Below are 16,601 nucleotides of genomic sequence, written 5' to 3'. Positions count from 1 at the left end.
TTTAAAAGGCAAGAAGGAAACCCATTTCTCCTCCATTTCTGAGGTTTTGTTTTGCCAAGTCTTTTCAACTTAACTCACAAATGACCAGAGAGTTCTGGTCACCAAAATAAATCATCAATGGAGAATTATAATTCATTAAAGTTTGGCTTGTGATTAGCAAAACAAATTTTAAAAAATATTGAATCCCTTTGGAGATGCCTGTTCAGTTAAGAAATGGTGACATCAGAGACCATGACCCCAAGTTTTCAATAGGACAGTTCATTCAATTTAGGAAAAATTTGGAAACTAAAAGCTAGAACTTGTATATTTCAGCATCAGTAAGCCCAGGTATTGGGAAGGGCCTTCTTGCACCACAGGCACAGCAGGTACACCATTATAAACTCACCTAATTAAATGGCCAACTGAGGTCAGGCATCCCTGTCAGAAACAGAATCTTCTGGTTCTTAACATGGTTCTCTTTGGAGCTGTTGTTTGGCTCAGTATATTGGAATGTGAAGTCAACTCACTTTCCATGTATTTACTGAGCATCTACCACTGTAATAGATATATTTCCAGGGTTCTAGCAAGAGCAAAAATGAACACAAGATACCCCATACCTTTGATACATTTACATTCTGGCAAAACAGGAATATAAATCACAGAAATACGAAGCAGAGTGAAGAAAAAGCTTACAAGACATAAAGTGACAGAGAATTCAGATACCACATCTATCAGATACATCAAACAAGGTTTCATGGAGGAGGTACAACATTGAGATGGACATTGAAGGATAGGTAGATTGGCGATAAAAAGGGCAGTCTATAAGCAAATATGTGCAGCTGAGAAAAGTGCGATGTATTTTCATAAGAAGGACAAATAATACAGTTTCTTGAGATGATATGATGGAAGATGAGTCAGGAAAGTAGGTTTTTCCCATATTATACATGGGGAGTATTATATAGGTAATGCAGGATTGAGTAGCTGAAAATAATGGGTTTGAGACCAGTAGTTACCATTTGACTTGTCTTTTTATCAAGATAATAATAGACCACACTTCTGTTTATGAAGTTAGACTTTAGAAGTCCAAGTCTAGACCAAATTGTGAAAATAACTAAGTTTGTGTCCGGTATAGTTTATGTATCTTATGATCTTCCACCACAGCCTTCTACCTCATTCCCTTCTTCTCTAGGTAGAACTTGTATCTGATCGCATTCCTGGTGAGGACTGACTGATAATGACTTGGGCATGGGGATGGTGGGGGTAATAGTTGTAAGGATCATTCCCATGTTATCAGGCAGACTCTTCTAAAAGTACAAGTCTTCAGACTCTAAGGAATTACATTATGATGGCAGAATATGAGGCAGTTGGGTAAGTAGTTTGCTGTGGAGGAACTCTGGCATGGACCCTTCAAATCATGGGAAGAAAAACCATATCTACATGTCTTCCTTCTGTGGCTGACAGGGACCATTAGTTGTTAGAGTGACCACAGCCTGACTCAGAGTGAGGATGACTCAGGAAAAACCATTTGCAAGAGTGGAAAATACTCGAAGTATAGCTATCCTACTTTGCTAGTCATGTTCTCTTCATCAACTAGTGAAGGGGCTCCAGGCTGTCAGGAGATTGTGGGTTTTAGATCCAGATTTAAGTAGCGATTTTCACATTTGTTTAAAAACACACCTAGAAATGGATATATAACTTTGGAGAGCCATTTTCCTCCCCATTATCACATAAGAAAGCATAAGTTATGGGCTGACCCTCCCATAACTGTGGAGGCAGAGAGGAATGTCAATTCATTGAGAGTTCCTTTCATGGGGTCTGTCCCGAATAGTGCACTGTGTGGAGGTGAGAGCTGCTGATGGACAGCTGACAGGGGAAGTGGGGGCCCGCCTCTTCAGTCAGCTCCATAAGGTGACATTCTGTCAGGAAGATGTTCCGCTGGACAGGTGGCCCTTGTGGGTGATGCTGGGGGTGCCACTGTTTGCAGGAAGGAGAGATCACACTCCGGAACGCTGCTCGGAAGCGGCGAGAGAGTAGGTTATAGATAATGGGGTTGACAGCTGAGCTCAGATAGAAGAAGACACCTGGAATGCAGGGGTTAAATAGATACACCGAGGAGACACTGAGTGAGAGGCATACTAGAAAGAAGCATAAATATTTAACAAAGCCTAGAATCCCCATGATTGCCTATTTTGGAAGTGATAATATATACAAGACACTAATTGAGGATACAAAATGCTCTACCAACTGTGTACATAGGAATCAAACACAGAAAGATTAAAGAGTCTTGACAAATTTTAGGCCAGCAAGGGATCTCTCTGAGATGTTCTGCAACTTCTTTGATCCACACTTGTTTAATTAAAGAGCATGTTCCCACGGCATTAATGAGAGATGCTTAACTATCAGAGGAAGAGAGATGTTTTTGTCTCATTGGAGTTGTGCTTAAATCTATAATTTGAAACTTGTAAGCAATGGAAGAATGGTAAGTCAGTCAAGGCATTGTCCCTGCTGAGATTCCTTATATGCTTAATATCTCTTCAAAGAAATATTTCCCAGTGCCTCTTCTTATTTCGCTTTTCCCTTCCATGGTTCTTCCCACCTAATTTCCAACCTTATTAAATAACTGCATCTTGCCATTTATTTTCTCCACCAAGTGCCTTGCACACTGTCACTTTCTTGTTTGGTATATGCTCATCCTTTATTACCATATCCTATTTTATTTCCCCAAAGCCCACGAGGAGCCTAAGGTTGAGAATCAGAGGACTTAGTTTCTGATCTTGGCCTTTGCTTATTCTAAGACTTTAGGCAGAATTGGCACTTCAATTTTTTTCTCTATAAAATGGGAATTATAACACAAGCCTAACTCATCTCCCTGGATTATTGTGAGGATAAAGTTGAGATACTATCCACAGAGGGGCTGAGAATGGTTGAGAATATAAAGCAAGTGACCGGTACTGTACTGTCATCAACATGTTCATCATTGTCCTCATTTATTTAGTTCAGGACATGAAAAGTGCCATAGGCCCTGTGCACAGAATTGGGAATAAAGGAATAGAGAAGGAAAACATTTCTATGGACTATTAATTCATTCAATAAACAAATATTGATTGAACTCTTATTATGTGCCAGGAACTTTGAGGTATGTTAGGAGGTAATGGATTTAGAATTTGTTTTCTAAGAACTTGGAATAGTATTACAGAGGCAAGATCTCTGCCCTACATCAATAATTAATAATAGAGCAATACCAAACAATATCTGTCAAGAGCAAAATATGTCATACCAACAGCCATGTTATGGAAATTCACATAATGGCATAACTGTAAAGAGTATGATGGTTATGAATGATTTAATGGGGGGGGGGGTGATCCAATTCCAGCCAGACCCTGAAATGGGTAGGAGAGTTAGGCAAGAGAGGAGAGAGTTCTGAAGGTAGAAGGCATAGCACGCACAAATATGCAGAGGCAGCAATCTTTATGCCCTAGCCAGTTTGGCTAAGTGAATAGAGCATTGGCCTGAGGACTGAAGGGTCCCAATTTCGATTCTGGTCAAGAGCATATGCCTGGGTTGCAGGCTTGATCCTCAATAGAGGGGCATGCAGGAGGCAGCCGATCAATGATTCTCTCTCATCATTGATGTTTCTATCTCTCTCTCCCTCTGAAATCAATAAAATATATTTTAAAAATATATTGCAGGAATAATGCAGAATGTGCATAACTCTCTAATCAACCAGTTTGACAAGCATATGGTCAATGATTGGAAGTATTATAACTTGGGGATCAAAAGGCTGGTTGGGGACATTTTCTGTAGTATATAAGGTTTCACCTGGTTGGTACTGTAGGAGAGGGAGAGATTATATCTTAACAGGAAAATGTTATAAATACCATAATTTGGAAGTCTTAAAATGGTCGTCTTGTTACATTTAGAGAGGGATAGTCAGCTAGTCAAGTCTCATGTGATCTTGTGGTGTTTTTTATTTAGACACCCCATTTTTCTCAGATTATCTTGAAGATAAGAGCTGTAAATAATTTTGAGATTTTTGTCTAAAATAATAGTTTGACATAACAGGACGTTCTAATGTCCAAGTATAAGCTGTACAAAAGGTGTGCTGAAAATAAAAAGCGAGTGTAGAAAATAAATAATATACATGATATTCAATATACATATGAATGCTATTGTTTTAGCTCTGTGCACATCTGGAGCTTAATTTGCACAAGTTGATCTTATTTTGCCTCTCTGAACCAGCTGGTGACTAGCAGAAGCAGAGGGACAGAAGTGGTGTGAACCCAAGGCTCACAGACACACTGACTGAGGAAGGGGGACCTATAAGCCATTCTCTGCTCTATTTTGGGCTCAAGAACTCTGAACTTGAAGTTAGATGATTTTGCCCTAACCATGCTTTTACTATTTGTCAGAAGTATGCCTTTGGGCAAGCCATTTTTTTTTCTTGTGGAATTGTTTCTTCAAAAGTAAAATGGTGATAATAATATGTGGTGATTATAGAAAGATAGATGGCATTTTACAGTTTAAAATTTCTTAGTACCTAATATTTTATTTGCTTCTTACCATTAGCCCGTATTTATACAGGGAAGGTATTATTGCCTTTTTATAGTTGAGGAAACTGGCATAAAGGAAGCCATGTTCTTCAGAAAATTAATGGTGGAAGTGAGATGCAAATCCAGGTCCTCTGACTTAGTGACCTGCCCACCCCTATTTCCACCACATTCTCTAGTATCTTCAACAAGCAGCGTTAAAGTAGCCTGAAGGCAGACCTTGACACACCATGAATATAGTAATACCCTTTGGTTGGCTTTCATGAGGATCTAACACTTGCTAAAACAATACAAGATTTCAAGGACATGGATGTTTAATAAATAAGAACCAATTCAATCATGTGGTCATTGGAAAGAATATCATGGCAATCACTCCTTAGACCATTTTTCTGCTGTAGTTATCGTGCTTAGAGTTGAGGTCTTCCATAAAGTAGCATCTAAAGTAGTGATCCGGTATATTTCTTTGGGACCAGTAACATACCCAATCGATATTTAAGTAAAATAAAAAATCAAGTGACTTCATCATAGTACGGCAGGCCCCCATGATAAATCAGTAGATCCAGACAGATCCTACTGCTCTGAGCAAAATAAAGAAGCTGCGATTACCCGGATACTTGTGATGCTACCAAAGAAGCTAAGGTTTTACCTGACACCACATGGATGAGGTTGAACACAACAGCCAGGGATTCGGTCCACTCCTCCACAAAGCTGAAGAAGAGCCGATCAATGTGGAATGGGGTCCAACAGATAGCAAAAACTAAGACCAAGACAACTGAAAAAGAAGGTGAATGGGAGAACAAAAGGCAGTCAAAATGAGGATAGGTATCAAATGGCTACTAAGTTCATCCATTCCTTCTAGCATTTTCCCTTCCATCTTGGTTATCATTATTACAGACTAGGTCACAAGGAGCCTCTACATAAAATATTTAAACATAACGAATTATATAGGACTTAGGGTCAGTTTTCTATATGGTTGTACAAGATTTCTTATATAAGTCTCCTTTAGAACATTTTAAATAGTATCAAATTTATTCCAAAAACATTCTATTGTGGGAAATTATGTTGCAAGTAGACTGTTGGAACCACATAAATTTGCTATATAAATACAATGGTTGGGTTCAAGCATTTGATCATAGATTAATAAAAAGTTATTGACTATGGTATGAATTTATTTGTTACTCTAGAAAGAACTAAAAGCTTCTCTGAATCTAATCATTTAAAATTCTGTAAGGGGTGAGGGAGGAGAGAGAGAAAAAGAGCACAATCATAAGTATAATAATCCTTTACAAGCATCTTTTGATTGGGATCGGGGATGTGTCTATTATATTAGATGATCCTAGACTACAGAGTTGCTTCTAGTTTCTTTTTATTTGTTTTTACTTTTTATTTTGAAATAGTTATAGATTCACAAGAAATTGCACTTTCTAGTTTCTTATTTTCAGTTCCCAAGACAGCAATTGGTGCTACTGCAGTTACTCTATGGGACATTTAATCCCCACACATATAAATATATATTTTTTCTTCTTCTGAAGTTATGAAATATTTTCCTTTTCCAAAACATGATACTTGAGATTTGCCTCAAAATAATCTTGTAGGGCAAGGGAGAGACAGTGATATAGATGGAACAAGATTAGTTATGAGCTGATAATGTTTGAGGTTGGGTAATGGGTACATGGATGTTTATTTTATAGTTCTCTGTACTTGTGAGCACATTTGAGGTTTCTGTAGTCAATAGTACATATATTTCCTTTGGCATTAAACATATTCAGAGTTAAGTTGTTTACCTGTGTGGTGTGGTTTCAGGAATATCTGGAAGTTTCTTCTGAGTTTACCTCTCCAAGAAAAAGTCCCTAATCTGCTCACTACTGCCTACAATTCCCCGTAATTAAAATTTTAATTGCTTTAAAAATGAACCCTCCATACTAAAGGCAAATGCTTTGCAGCATATTTTATCATTGTGCTTTTAACATGAATGCGCTTCAAGTCTTTTTGTGAGAGTAGATTACGATCGAGGAGAAAGGGGAGCAATAATAAAGACATGAGATTTCTTAACAGGGAAAGTCAAGTGCCAACAGGGACTCAAACATTTTCAAGAAGATGAATCTTAGAGTTGAAATGACAAACTTTGGTGACTTGCACAGGTTTTATTTTTTGTTCATAAACACCATATAGTTATGGTGAGTATTTCATGTACATATTAGCCTGGAGGATTTGTTTCTTCCAAACCTTAGGTTTTGACTTGGAAAGTATATCATAAACCTCCTTTCTCCCATCACTATCTCCTATAGGGTAACGCTGGATCAAATATTTTTATCAAGTGCTTTTGAGAGAGTGTGGATTAGTGCCTGGTTATGTATTTTTAAAACATTATTTATATAACATCATGCAATGTCATAGGTGGAATGACCACATAGGGGTACTCTTGGGCAGCTGTTCTTAATCTGGAGGTAAAGTATTTCATGGAGTCCAAGAATGGGTAGCAGGGGTTTCATGATCCCCTGAAATGAGTTATAAAATGTTTGTGTATGTGATTTGTACATTTTCTAAGTGGCGCACTCACTGTTTTCTTTATATTTTAAAACAAATCCATAAAAAATAAGTTTAAAAGCATCTGCTTACTTTAGAAGGAGAAAGAGATGCTCAAAAGCTCGCAGGCTGGATGTGATTTGCCAAAGAGCACACAGCGTATTACAGTGAATGCAATTTAGTGTGTTGTTTTGAGTGTTAAAAATGGAAATAGGAATCAAAGAGGCCCTAGAAACTTGAGTAAGCCATGGAAAACCAGGCCATAATCCTACATTTCAGGAGAATTTTGATCCTGATACTCAGAAGCACGTTCTCAGCACCAAATGCAACTCTTTTCCTTTTAAAAAGACAGACAAACAAACAAAAACAAAATGGAGGACTTACATAGCATTTTGGTGACTGATTTTTTGTAGGGTCTTTGAATATTTGCAGTTATTTTGTCTGCCTCAAGGGTTTGGTCTTTCTTTAGCTGCAAGGGAAGTGGGAAGAAATGTTAAGAAAGAAAACATTTTCCCTTCTGTTAGGATCTGAGAAGTGTAACTCTAACACTCATTTTCAGACCAAAAATTGGGAATTAAAATAAATGTAAGAATTTGTCAAAGTGTAACAATAAGTTGGAGGTAGAATTGGATCTAGATCATCTAACTCAACTGGACAGGTGGATGTGGCCAAGTTGCATTACAACCATTTATCATCTGCTATTCTATAGAACCCTTGTGATAAATGGCATGTTAATAGGCATTCTATGGAAAATGTGAAATTATGAAGTAAAAAAAAAGGTTAGATAGGCTTTTCCATTCATCTATATAATAAAAGCCTAACCAACCATTACGGCAGAACAACCAGAACAACTGGTTGCTATGATGTGCACTGACCACCAGGGGGCAGACGCTCAATGCAGGAGCTGCCCCCTGGTGGTCGGTGCTCTCCTACAGGGGGAGCACCGCTCAGCCAGAAGCCGGGCTCAAGGCTGGTGAGTGCAGCGGCGGTGGCAGCGCTAAGGAGCAGCGAGCAGAAGGGCAGTCAGGCGGTAAGGAGCCAGGGGTCCCAGACTGCGAGAGGGATGTCTGACTGCTGGCTTAGGCCCACCCCCCCCGGACATCCCCCAAGGTGTCCTGGACTGCAAGAGGGCACAGACCGGGCTGAAGGACCTCCTCCCTCCCCAGTGCACGAATTTCATGCAACTGGGCCTCTAGTTCATTCAGTAATTATTATACATCTATTAGAATGTAATCCTTCTGCTATGTGGTGGGTAGGCAGTAGAAAGCCAAAACAGGTATTATTTCTGTTTTATGAAGTCTCCATTGTGGGTCTTCTCAGAGCCTTTAATATGCTAATGGGCCCTATGAATCTTCATAAAGCATAATGTATCACCCTTCCCCCATGCCTACCTTCCACACCCTACATCTCTCACCCCAGCCTCAAGGGAGATAATGCTTCTCTGTCTAAACAATACCTTCCCCAAACTCCTTTTAGTGGAATACCTAGTACCATCTTGAAAAGCACAATTTGGGAAATTCTACTTTACTAATATTACTAACAAGAGTACATATGTTTCTGAGTTTAGAAATTATAAATACTCATTCTTATTGGAAGAGGTGGTGATTCTTTAAGTAGTATCTGAACATTTCTTTAAAAAAATATGTTTTTATTGGGTTTTAGAGAGAGAGGAAAGAAGAGGGAGAGAGACAAACATCCATTGGCTGCCTCTTGCACACCCCCTACTGGGGATAGAGCCTGCAACCCTGTACATGCCCTGACTGGGAATCAAACTGGCACCCTCTTGGTGCATGGTTTGACACTCAACCAACTGAACAATATGTCTACAATCTGAACAAATCTTTTTAAATTTAAAAAAGTCAGTTCAACTCTGGTTGGCATGGCTGAATTCTGTTGCAATCCATAATGCATGCTCCTCAACTCAAGCATTAATGCTGTATGCAGAAGATACAAGGAGTTTGTGAGAGCTTCAGCAGAACCTCCTCCCAGATGGGAGTAACTTGCCCTGGAATTGGATATTTTCCATCTCCATCATTTTTGATATTTAGAGAGCAGCTCAGTGGAGACTTGTGTCCTGGAAGGAAGCTGCACTGACTACTCAGTTTTGAACATACATGTGGCTCTCCTCCTTCTTCCCCCATCCTGGATTTCATCAACCTATGGTTTCCTGCCTCCTGAAGGCAGTGGGTCCCAGAGTCTATCATAACTTAAGATTTACTAAGGGAATCAATAACAATCATCTTCAGAGTTGCTTAAGTCTCTTTAAAATCTTTTAGATCAAAATAGCCCTGTGAGATACTGTTTCCAAGTCTCTTGTTTTGAAGGTAGAGAAGCTAAAGTCCAGCAAGGAGGGGAATAATTCAACTTAATTCATTCATTTATTCATTCATTCATTAATGCACTCATTCATTCATCTTAGAGTCAAGTTGGAGAGAAAGATAACAAGGGATATCCAAGTATAGAATTTTAAACTGGAATAAATGTAAGGAAGAGAAATCACCTAGAACCATGAGGTCCAGGTATAGCTAGGGAATCAGGGAGAGCTTCCCTGGGGAAGTGTGAGTGAAGCATGATTTAAAGTGAGAGTTAGAAAGGTAAAAGGGAATTGTAGTGTTAGACGGCAGGAACATTTCAGGCAAAGATAGAGCAAATATAGCATGTGCAAGGCCCGAAGCCCAATGACACAGACTAGGACCTATCTCCTGACTTCAGTCTAGAGATCTTTAAACTCCTCTAGGAGTGACTTTCTAAGCAGGGAATTCCTTCATCCTTCCTGAGAACAGGAGGCTGGAAGTTGTATTACATTCACAATGCAAATTTGGGTGGTTTCTAAGCTGTTGTCTGAGCTGTCATTTAACTCCTGATACAAGATAGCTGTAGTCTCATGACAACAGAACAAAATGAAACTCAATGTAATTGGTTGGGGCGGGGAAATGTATGTCTTTCCTACTCAAATATTTCCTCCAAATTGATCCAAGGTAAGTGATTGCTTGGTGTTGGATGAGACGGTATTGACCAGTTTGGGGTGGATATTCCTCATAGGACTCATGGTATTTGGAATCATGCAAGTCCTATGCCCCAAGTGAAATGCACAGAGCATTCTAAAGACATGATTGTGAGGTTCTCTGGGAAGACATATGTCTCTGGGAATATAGAGGCCAGCCCTTCAGGAGGAGACTAGCACAGTTCTCTGCCTGATTAGAGTTGCTTCTATGTCTAGACAGCCGTGTACTTAGAATTTATTGTTCCTATTTCAACCTTGCCATTCACCTTAGGCCCAGTGGGTATTCACCAATGATATGAGAATATATTAATTATTACGTCACATGTGGTGTCTGAACCAAATTGAAGCCATATGATATAAATGTGATGTCAGCTTTGTTTTTCTTTCAATTTATAACTCACATTGCTCCTACTCACACATTTTTTCCTTCTTGTTTTTTTAAAGGAATCGCAGACTGTTAAGGCTATAAGGAGTCTTAAATATAATCTGATGTGACCTTTTCATTTTATAAATGTGAAAAGTAATTCCAGAAGAGAGTCGTGTGGCTTGCCTAAAGGCACAGTAGACTGTGAGCTTCAGACCTGAGAGTCTAAATGGCCTCACGATTGTTTCCTACACAAGCCACCTCCTTAAAACGGTATAAAACTGTCACAGGCAGACGTCATCTCTATGAATTTGGATGCAGAGTATACTAGGAGAAGAACGACATACACTTACTTCTACCCTCATCAAAAACAGCTTCTCTCAGCTTATTTAGACTCAGAAAAAAATAGAAAAAAAGGAAGAAATTGATTTACCATTATGTGCATAGAAAAGGAACCTCTAAGTATAAGATATGTTGCACAAGCAGTGATAATTTTCTATTAATCCCAGCAATCTCTTATTCACACTGCCTTCGACTCTATTTTATGTGCTCTATTTACCTCCCTAGCCCCAAATCTCCACCTTCTCAAGAGAAGGCCAAGTTGATCTGGCTTAGGGCATATTTTTGCATTTTAACCTGATATTTCAAACCTGATAGAATCAAAGCAATCACAGGAGAGTGTCTGACTGTAAAACTGTATACAGAGTGAAGCAAGAGTAGGTTTACAGTTGTTTATATGGAAAATATTATGATAATAATGGTAGTAATAATAACAACAATAATATAAGAGTAAACTCTGTGTTTTGCCTACTCACAATTATAAACCTACTTTTGTCCCACCCTGTATTTGTCTTGGAGTATAAATGGGCGGGGATAGTTTATGTTATACTCGGACCAAGTTGGTGCAAAGGAAGATTTCTGTGCAGGTCATAGATCTGGGCAGAAAAAAAGACAGCAGGCTGTGAAACTGGCTCTCCAGGGGTGACCACCTGGGCTATTTAATGAGGCTCCACCTCAGACATACTGAATCAGAATTTCCCCAGGGGATGGGCTTGCATCTTGCTACCCATAGTAAGGTTTCTAGATAATCTGTAGGAACACCTAGGTTTGAGAACCACAGTTATAGAGGGAAGAATAATAAAGGTGATGTAGAGGAAATAATTTATATTTTTGGGTACTATTTGTCCAACTGAGGCAAGTCCTTTAACTTCTGGGTTTCCCCTCTGAGCTCATTCTGTTTTACTCTATGGTTCCCTTCCCATTCTGAATTTCTCCAGTTCTAAGTTCCTCTTACAAAACTTTGAGTCAGCGAGTAAAAGAAGGATGCTGCCGCAAGCCAGCCAGCTGGGATACTCACTCTGAGCCCCATAAGGTAGTAGAGGACACTGATGACAGTCATGGGGAGGATGTAGAAGAGGAAGGAGGTGGCCTGGATAATGAAATTATAGATCCACATGGGCTTGATGACCGTACAGGTGGCAGAGCCCGGGACCAAAGACCCATTGGGGAAGTAATGGAGCTTGATGCCATGGAGGCTGGTGTTGGGCAGAGAGAAGAGAACAGAGAAGACCCAGATGATGCCCAGGACCCTGAGGGCCCTCCTCCGGGTGCATTCCAGCTTGGCGCGGAAAGGATGGAGGATGGCCACGTAGCGCTCCACGCTGACCGTGGTGACACTGAGGATGGAGGCGAAGCACACAGTCTCAAAGAGGGCCGTCTTGAAGTAGCAGCCCACGGGCCCAAACAGGAAGGGGTAGTTACGCCACATCTCATAGACTTCCAGGGGCATCCCAAGGAGCAGGACCAGGAGGTCCGAGATAGCCAAGCTGAAGAGGTAGTAGTTGGTGGGTGTCTTCATAGTCTGGTGCCGAAGAATCACCAGGCAAACCAGGAGATTGCCAGCGACCCCAACCACAAAAATCAGGGTGTACACCACAGTCACCGGGAGGAAAAGGTGGCTGCGCTGAGGCCCACAGACAAAGGTCAGGTAGTCCTCTGTGCTGTTCAGATATTTCTTGAATGGATCTTCCAGTTCCTGCTGGGGGATCCAGGAGACATTCTCATATTTTTCCATCATTGACATTAAAATCCAAGACCCAAGCTTCCTCTGGAAAGAGCCTCTGTCCCAAGATGAGACAGAAAGGAAAGAGAAAACAGACAGGGAAGCACAGCCCCAGTGCAGGAAGCAGGGGAGGGTGAGTGCTTCTGCAAGGATCTCTTTTGAAGAGCCCCCGAGAGACAGAAGCCCCGCCCCTCCTTAGGCTGTGGGCCAATGAGTGTGTGTCAGGCAAATTAGAGGACAGCTGGGTTGGGCTTGCTGGCTTTGCGTGCAGGGAGCTGGAGAGGATGGGGGAGACATTTCTCTGAATTGGAAGGAGCTGACAAAACAGAGCTGACACAGACGGTGGCACTGACTTAAGGTGTGGGCACTCTGAGCAGTGCATTTGGTAAAGTTGTGGGACTCTGGGTGGAAATACAAATTAAAATTGTAGGGTCATGGGCAGAAGAGTATAAATCTCCATCGATCCTTGTCACCTGTACAGCATGACAAAAATGGGAGATCAATAGATTTCTCAAGTTATCTTGTTCCTTTGGAAATTCAGGACTCCCTGGGGAAAGCATGATCAATGTGCCTTTTTGGTTTTGATTGCATCCACAATAGAATGAAAAGCCTAAAAGAACACTTGCCTGTCATCTAGCCCTGCCTGCTGTCTGACACTTTAATCTCTTTTGGCAGTGCCTTTTGCAAAGGGCAGTGAAGTTTAGAATCAGGCACACCTATAGAAATCCTGTGAGTAACTTTGCAGAAGTTACTCAAACACTTAGAGCCTCATTTTCTTATCTGTAAATTGGAGGGTCATTCATTCTATTTTATTCAACAAATACTTTTTGAAGATTCATCATGTACTCAGCTTTGTAGAAACATCAGTGAACAAGCAATACAAGTTTCTCTCACATCGATGTTTCCCCCCCCCCTTTCTTTCTTTTTTTCTCTCTCCCTCTCTCTAAAAAAATCAATAGAGCCTGGTTAGTGTGGCTCAATGGTTGAGCATAGACCTATGAACTAGGAGGTCATGGTTTGGTTCCTGGTCAGGGCACATGCCCGGGTTATAGGCTCCATCCCCAGTAGGGGATGTGCAGGAGGCAGCCAATCAGTGGTTCTCTCTCATCATTGATGTTTCTATCTCTCTCTCCCTCTCCCTTCCTCTCTAAAATCAATAAAAATATTTTTTTTAAAATGACTCTTTAAAACAAAAAGGAATATAAGAATGGCAACACTTTTCAGTGAGATATGTGCCCTTCCTTACTTCTCCCTCAGACTCTCCAGCTGTGGTTTGTCTTTGATTATTTCAATAAAGAGTCTAGGCCAGAGAAGGAAATGGGGAATAGGTAGTCGGGTAGCATTGGATGGAAGTCCTAAACTCAGCAGTCAGAAAACCTGTATGTAAATCCCAGGTCACCATCAAGGGGATTATGTTGGGTCTAATGTGTCCTTGAGCAAGTTGTTTTATATGTAGGTACTTCCGTGTCCTAATGCATGAAAGTATGGGTTGTTGTGAGCTCCAGTGATACTTGGGGAAGATACTTTGTAGATTCCAAGAGATTTTTGCAATTTCTTGCTTAAATTGTCAGTCTTCCCAATAAAGATCTTAAGTTGTCGTATTCACTATTCTACGTCCATGGCTAGCATACTGCTGCCACATAAAGAGCATAAAGAGAACTCAATCAAGTTTGGATAGATGGATGGATACACACAGGAAGGAAAGAAGGAGTAGGAAAGAAAGGCAAGGACAGCAGTCTGGTTATTTGTGTGACATTAGAGTCTTATTTGTGATAATCAGGTTTCCTACCATCTCTTTCTAGTCTTCTGTTTCTTTTATAGGTTTTGCATTTTAGTGATGATACTACACTGGTTACCAGTGTAGTAAAAATAACTGGGGCTCTGTGGTCAGGCAGACCCGGGTTTAATTTTGCTGCTTGAAACTATATGACTTGGAACAAGTTACATACCATATCTAAGCATCAATTTTCTCCTCATAAAAATGGGATTAGCAATTCTTAATTTAGGATTATTGTGAGGATTAAATGCAAAATAGTTTAGCATGGGGTTTGGCATACAGTAAGCATTCAATAAATTTTTTTCTTGCACTAATAGTTAAAGGAAATTGATCTACTAATGAAAAGATTTGATAGATGGCTGGTGTAGTAGTACATGGTAGGCATTCAATAAGTGGTTTGAAGTAGAATGCATAAATATAGTATTGATTTTTGTCTTCACTCACATTTTAGTTAAAGGTGATTGTAATTCTGTAGTTATTTTTATATGATTAAATTTTAGTTTATTATCTTTTATTTTAAAACTAGAGGCCTGGTGCATGAAATTCGTGCACGGGGGGGGGGGGGGAGGTGTCCCTCAGCCCAACCTGCACCCTTTCCAATCTGGGACCCCTCGAGGGATGTCCGACTGCCCATTTAAGGGCAGTCGGACATCCCTCTCACAATCCAGGACTGCTGGCTCCCAACTGCTTGCCTGCCTGCCTTCCTGATTGCCCCTAACTACTTCTGCCTGCCAGCCTGATCACCCCTAACCACTCCCATGCCAGCCTGATTGATGCCTAACTGCTCCCCTGCCAGCCTGTTTTCTCCTAACTGCCCCCCCCCCCTGCAGGCCTGGTCACCCCTAACTGCCCTCCCCTGCAGGCCTGGTCATCCCTAACTGCCCTCCCCTGAGGCCTGGTCGCCCCTAACTGCTCTCCCCTGCAGGCCTGATCATCCCTAACTGCCCTCCCCTGGAGGCCTGGTCATCCCTAACTGCCCTCCCCTGGAGGCCTGGTACCCCCTAACTCTCTCCCCTGCAGGCCTGGGTCCCTCCCAACTGCCTTTCCCTGCAGGCCTGGTCACCTCCAACTTCCCTCCTCTGCCGGCTTGGTCACCCCTAACTGCCCTCCCCTGCAGGCTTGGTCACCCCTAACTGCCCTCCCCTGCAGGCTTGATCGCCCCCAACTGCCCTCCCTTGCAGGCCTGGGTCCCTCCCAACTGCCTTTCCCTGCAGGCCTGGTCGCCCCCAACTTCCCTCCCTTGTTGGCCATCTTGTGGTGGCCATCTTGTGTCCACATGGGGGCAGGATCTTTGACCACATGGGGGCACCCATCTTGTGTGTTGGAGTGATGGTCAATCTGCATATTACTCTTTTATCAGATAGGATAGAGGCCTGGTGCACGGGTGGGGGCCAGCTGGTTTGCCCTGAAGGGTGACCCAGATCAGAGTGGGGGTTCCCTTGGGGCATGGGGTGGCCTGGGCGAGGGGCCTGTGGTGGTTTGCAGGCCAGCCATGCCCCCTGGCGACCCAAGCGGAGGCCCTGGTATCTGGGGTTTATTTATCTTCTACAATTGAAACTTTGTAGCCTGGAGCGGAGCCAAGCCTTCTGCTTGCTCTGTGGCGGCAGCCATTTTTTTTTGGATTTATGTATATTCTATAATTGAAACTTTGTAGCCTTAAGCAGAGGCCTGGGCCAGCCAGGGTGTGCGGAAAGCTTGGCTTCCTCCACCACTGGGGACAACCCTAGCCTTCTGCTATTTCCAGCTCCGTGGCTGCCGCCATTTCTGTTGGGCTTTATTTATCTTCTATCATTGAAACTTTGTAGCCTTGAGTGGAGGCCTGGACCAGCAAGGGCAGGCAGAAAGCTTGGCTTCCTCCATTGCCGGGGAAACCCAAGCCTCCCTCCTGCTTTCTGTGGCCGTAGCCACCTTGGTTGGGTTTATTTGCATATTCGCTCCTGATTGGCTGATGGGCGTGGCTGATGGGCGTGGCTTGTGGGTGTAGCAGAGTGATGGTTAATTTGCATATTACTCTTTTATTAGATAGGATGTTGATGGTATGTATAACTTCTGCCTTTTTAAAAAAATTATTTTTATTTTTGAAAGTATTACAGGTTGACACAAAAGGTGTCTCCTTTGTTTGTTTGGTGTTTTTTTCCCCCATTAACCCCCTTCTCCCACCCCCACCCCTCCCAAGCCTTTACCACACTATTGTCTGTGTCCATGGGCTATGCATATACACATACATATAAATTCCCTGGTTAATCTTTTTCTCCCCAACCCCCACCCCCATCTTCCCTCTGAAATAATCAGTCTGTTCCATGGTTCTATGTCTCTGGATCTATTTTGTTTATCAGTATATA

The 16,601-nt window shown here is 41.7% G+C and overlaps 1 protein-coding gene across 1 annotated transcript; it reads right to left on the bottom strand.

Moving 5' to 3' along the window:
* Positions 1-595: 595 nt before the first annotated feature.
* NMUR2 (neuromedin U receptor 2) lies at positions 596-12,636 on the bottom strand. Its single transcript, XM_080673984.1, has 4 exons — positions 11,778-12,636; positions 7,437-7,521; positions 5,173-5,298; positions 596-2,060 (listed from the first exon to the last, which is right to left on the bottom strand). The coding sequence occupies exons 1-4, from the start codon at positions 12,501-12,503 to the stop codon at positions 1,786-1,788; spliced, it is 1,212 nt and encodes a 403-aa protein (XP_080530110.1). The 5' UTR covers positions 12,504-12,636; the 3' UTR covers positions 596-1,785.
* Between the last annotated feature and the right edge of the window lie 3,965 nt (positions 12,637-16,601).

This window comes from Plecotus auritus (genome assembly GCF_963455305.1).
Source record: "Plecotus auritus genome assembly, chromosome: 6".
In the NCBI taxonomy this organism is placed as follows: Eukaryota; Metazoa; Chordata; class Mammalia; order Chiroptera; family Vespertilionidae; genus Plecotus; species Plecotus auritus.
This window is presented reverse-complemented; position numbering and strand designations above follow the sequence as displayed.

Bases quoted from the DNA above. Each gene is read 5' to 3' on its own strand.
- NMUR2 (XM_080673984.1), bottom strand. From the start codon at position 12,503: ATGTCAATGATGGAAAAATATGAGAATGTCTCCTGGATCCCCCAGCAG. The intron at 7,522-11,777 runs GTGAGTATCCCA...CTTCCCTTGCAG, and splicing joins ACTACCTTATGGGGCTCAGA to CTAAAGAAAGACCAAACCCT. The intron at 5,299-7,436 runs GTAAGTCCTCCA...CTTCTTTTTCAG, and splicing joins ATCAGTCACCAAAATGCTAT to TTGTCTTGGTCTTAGTTTTT.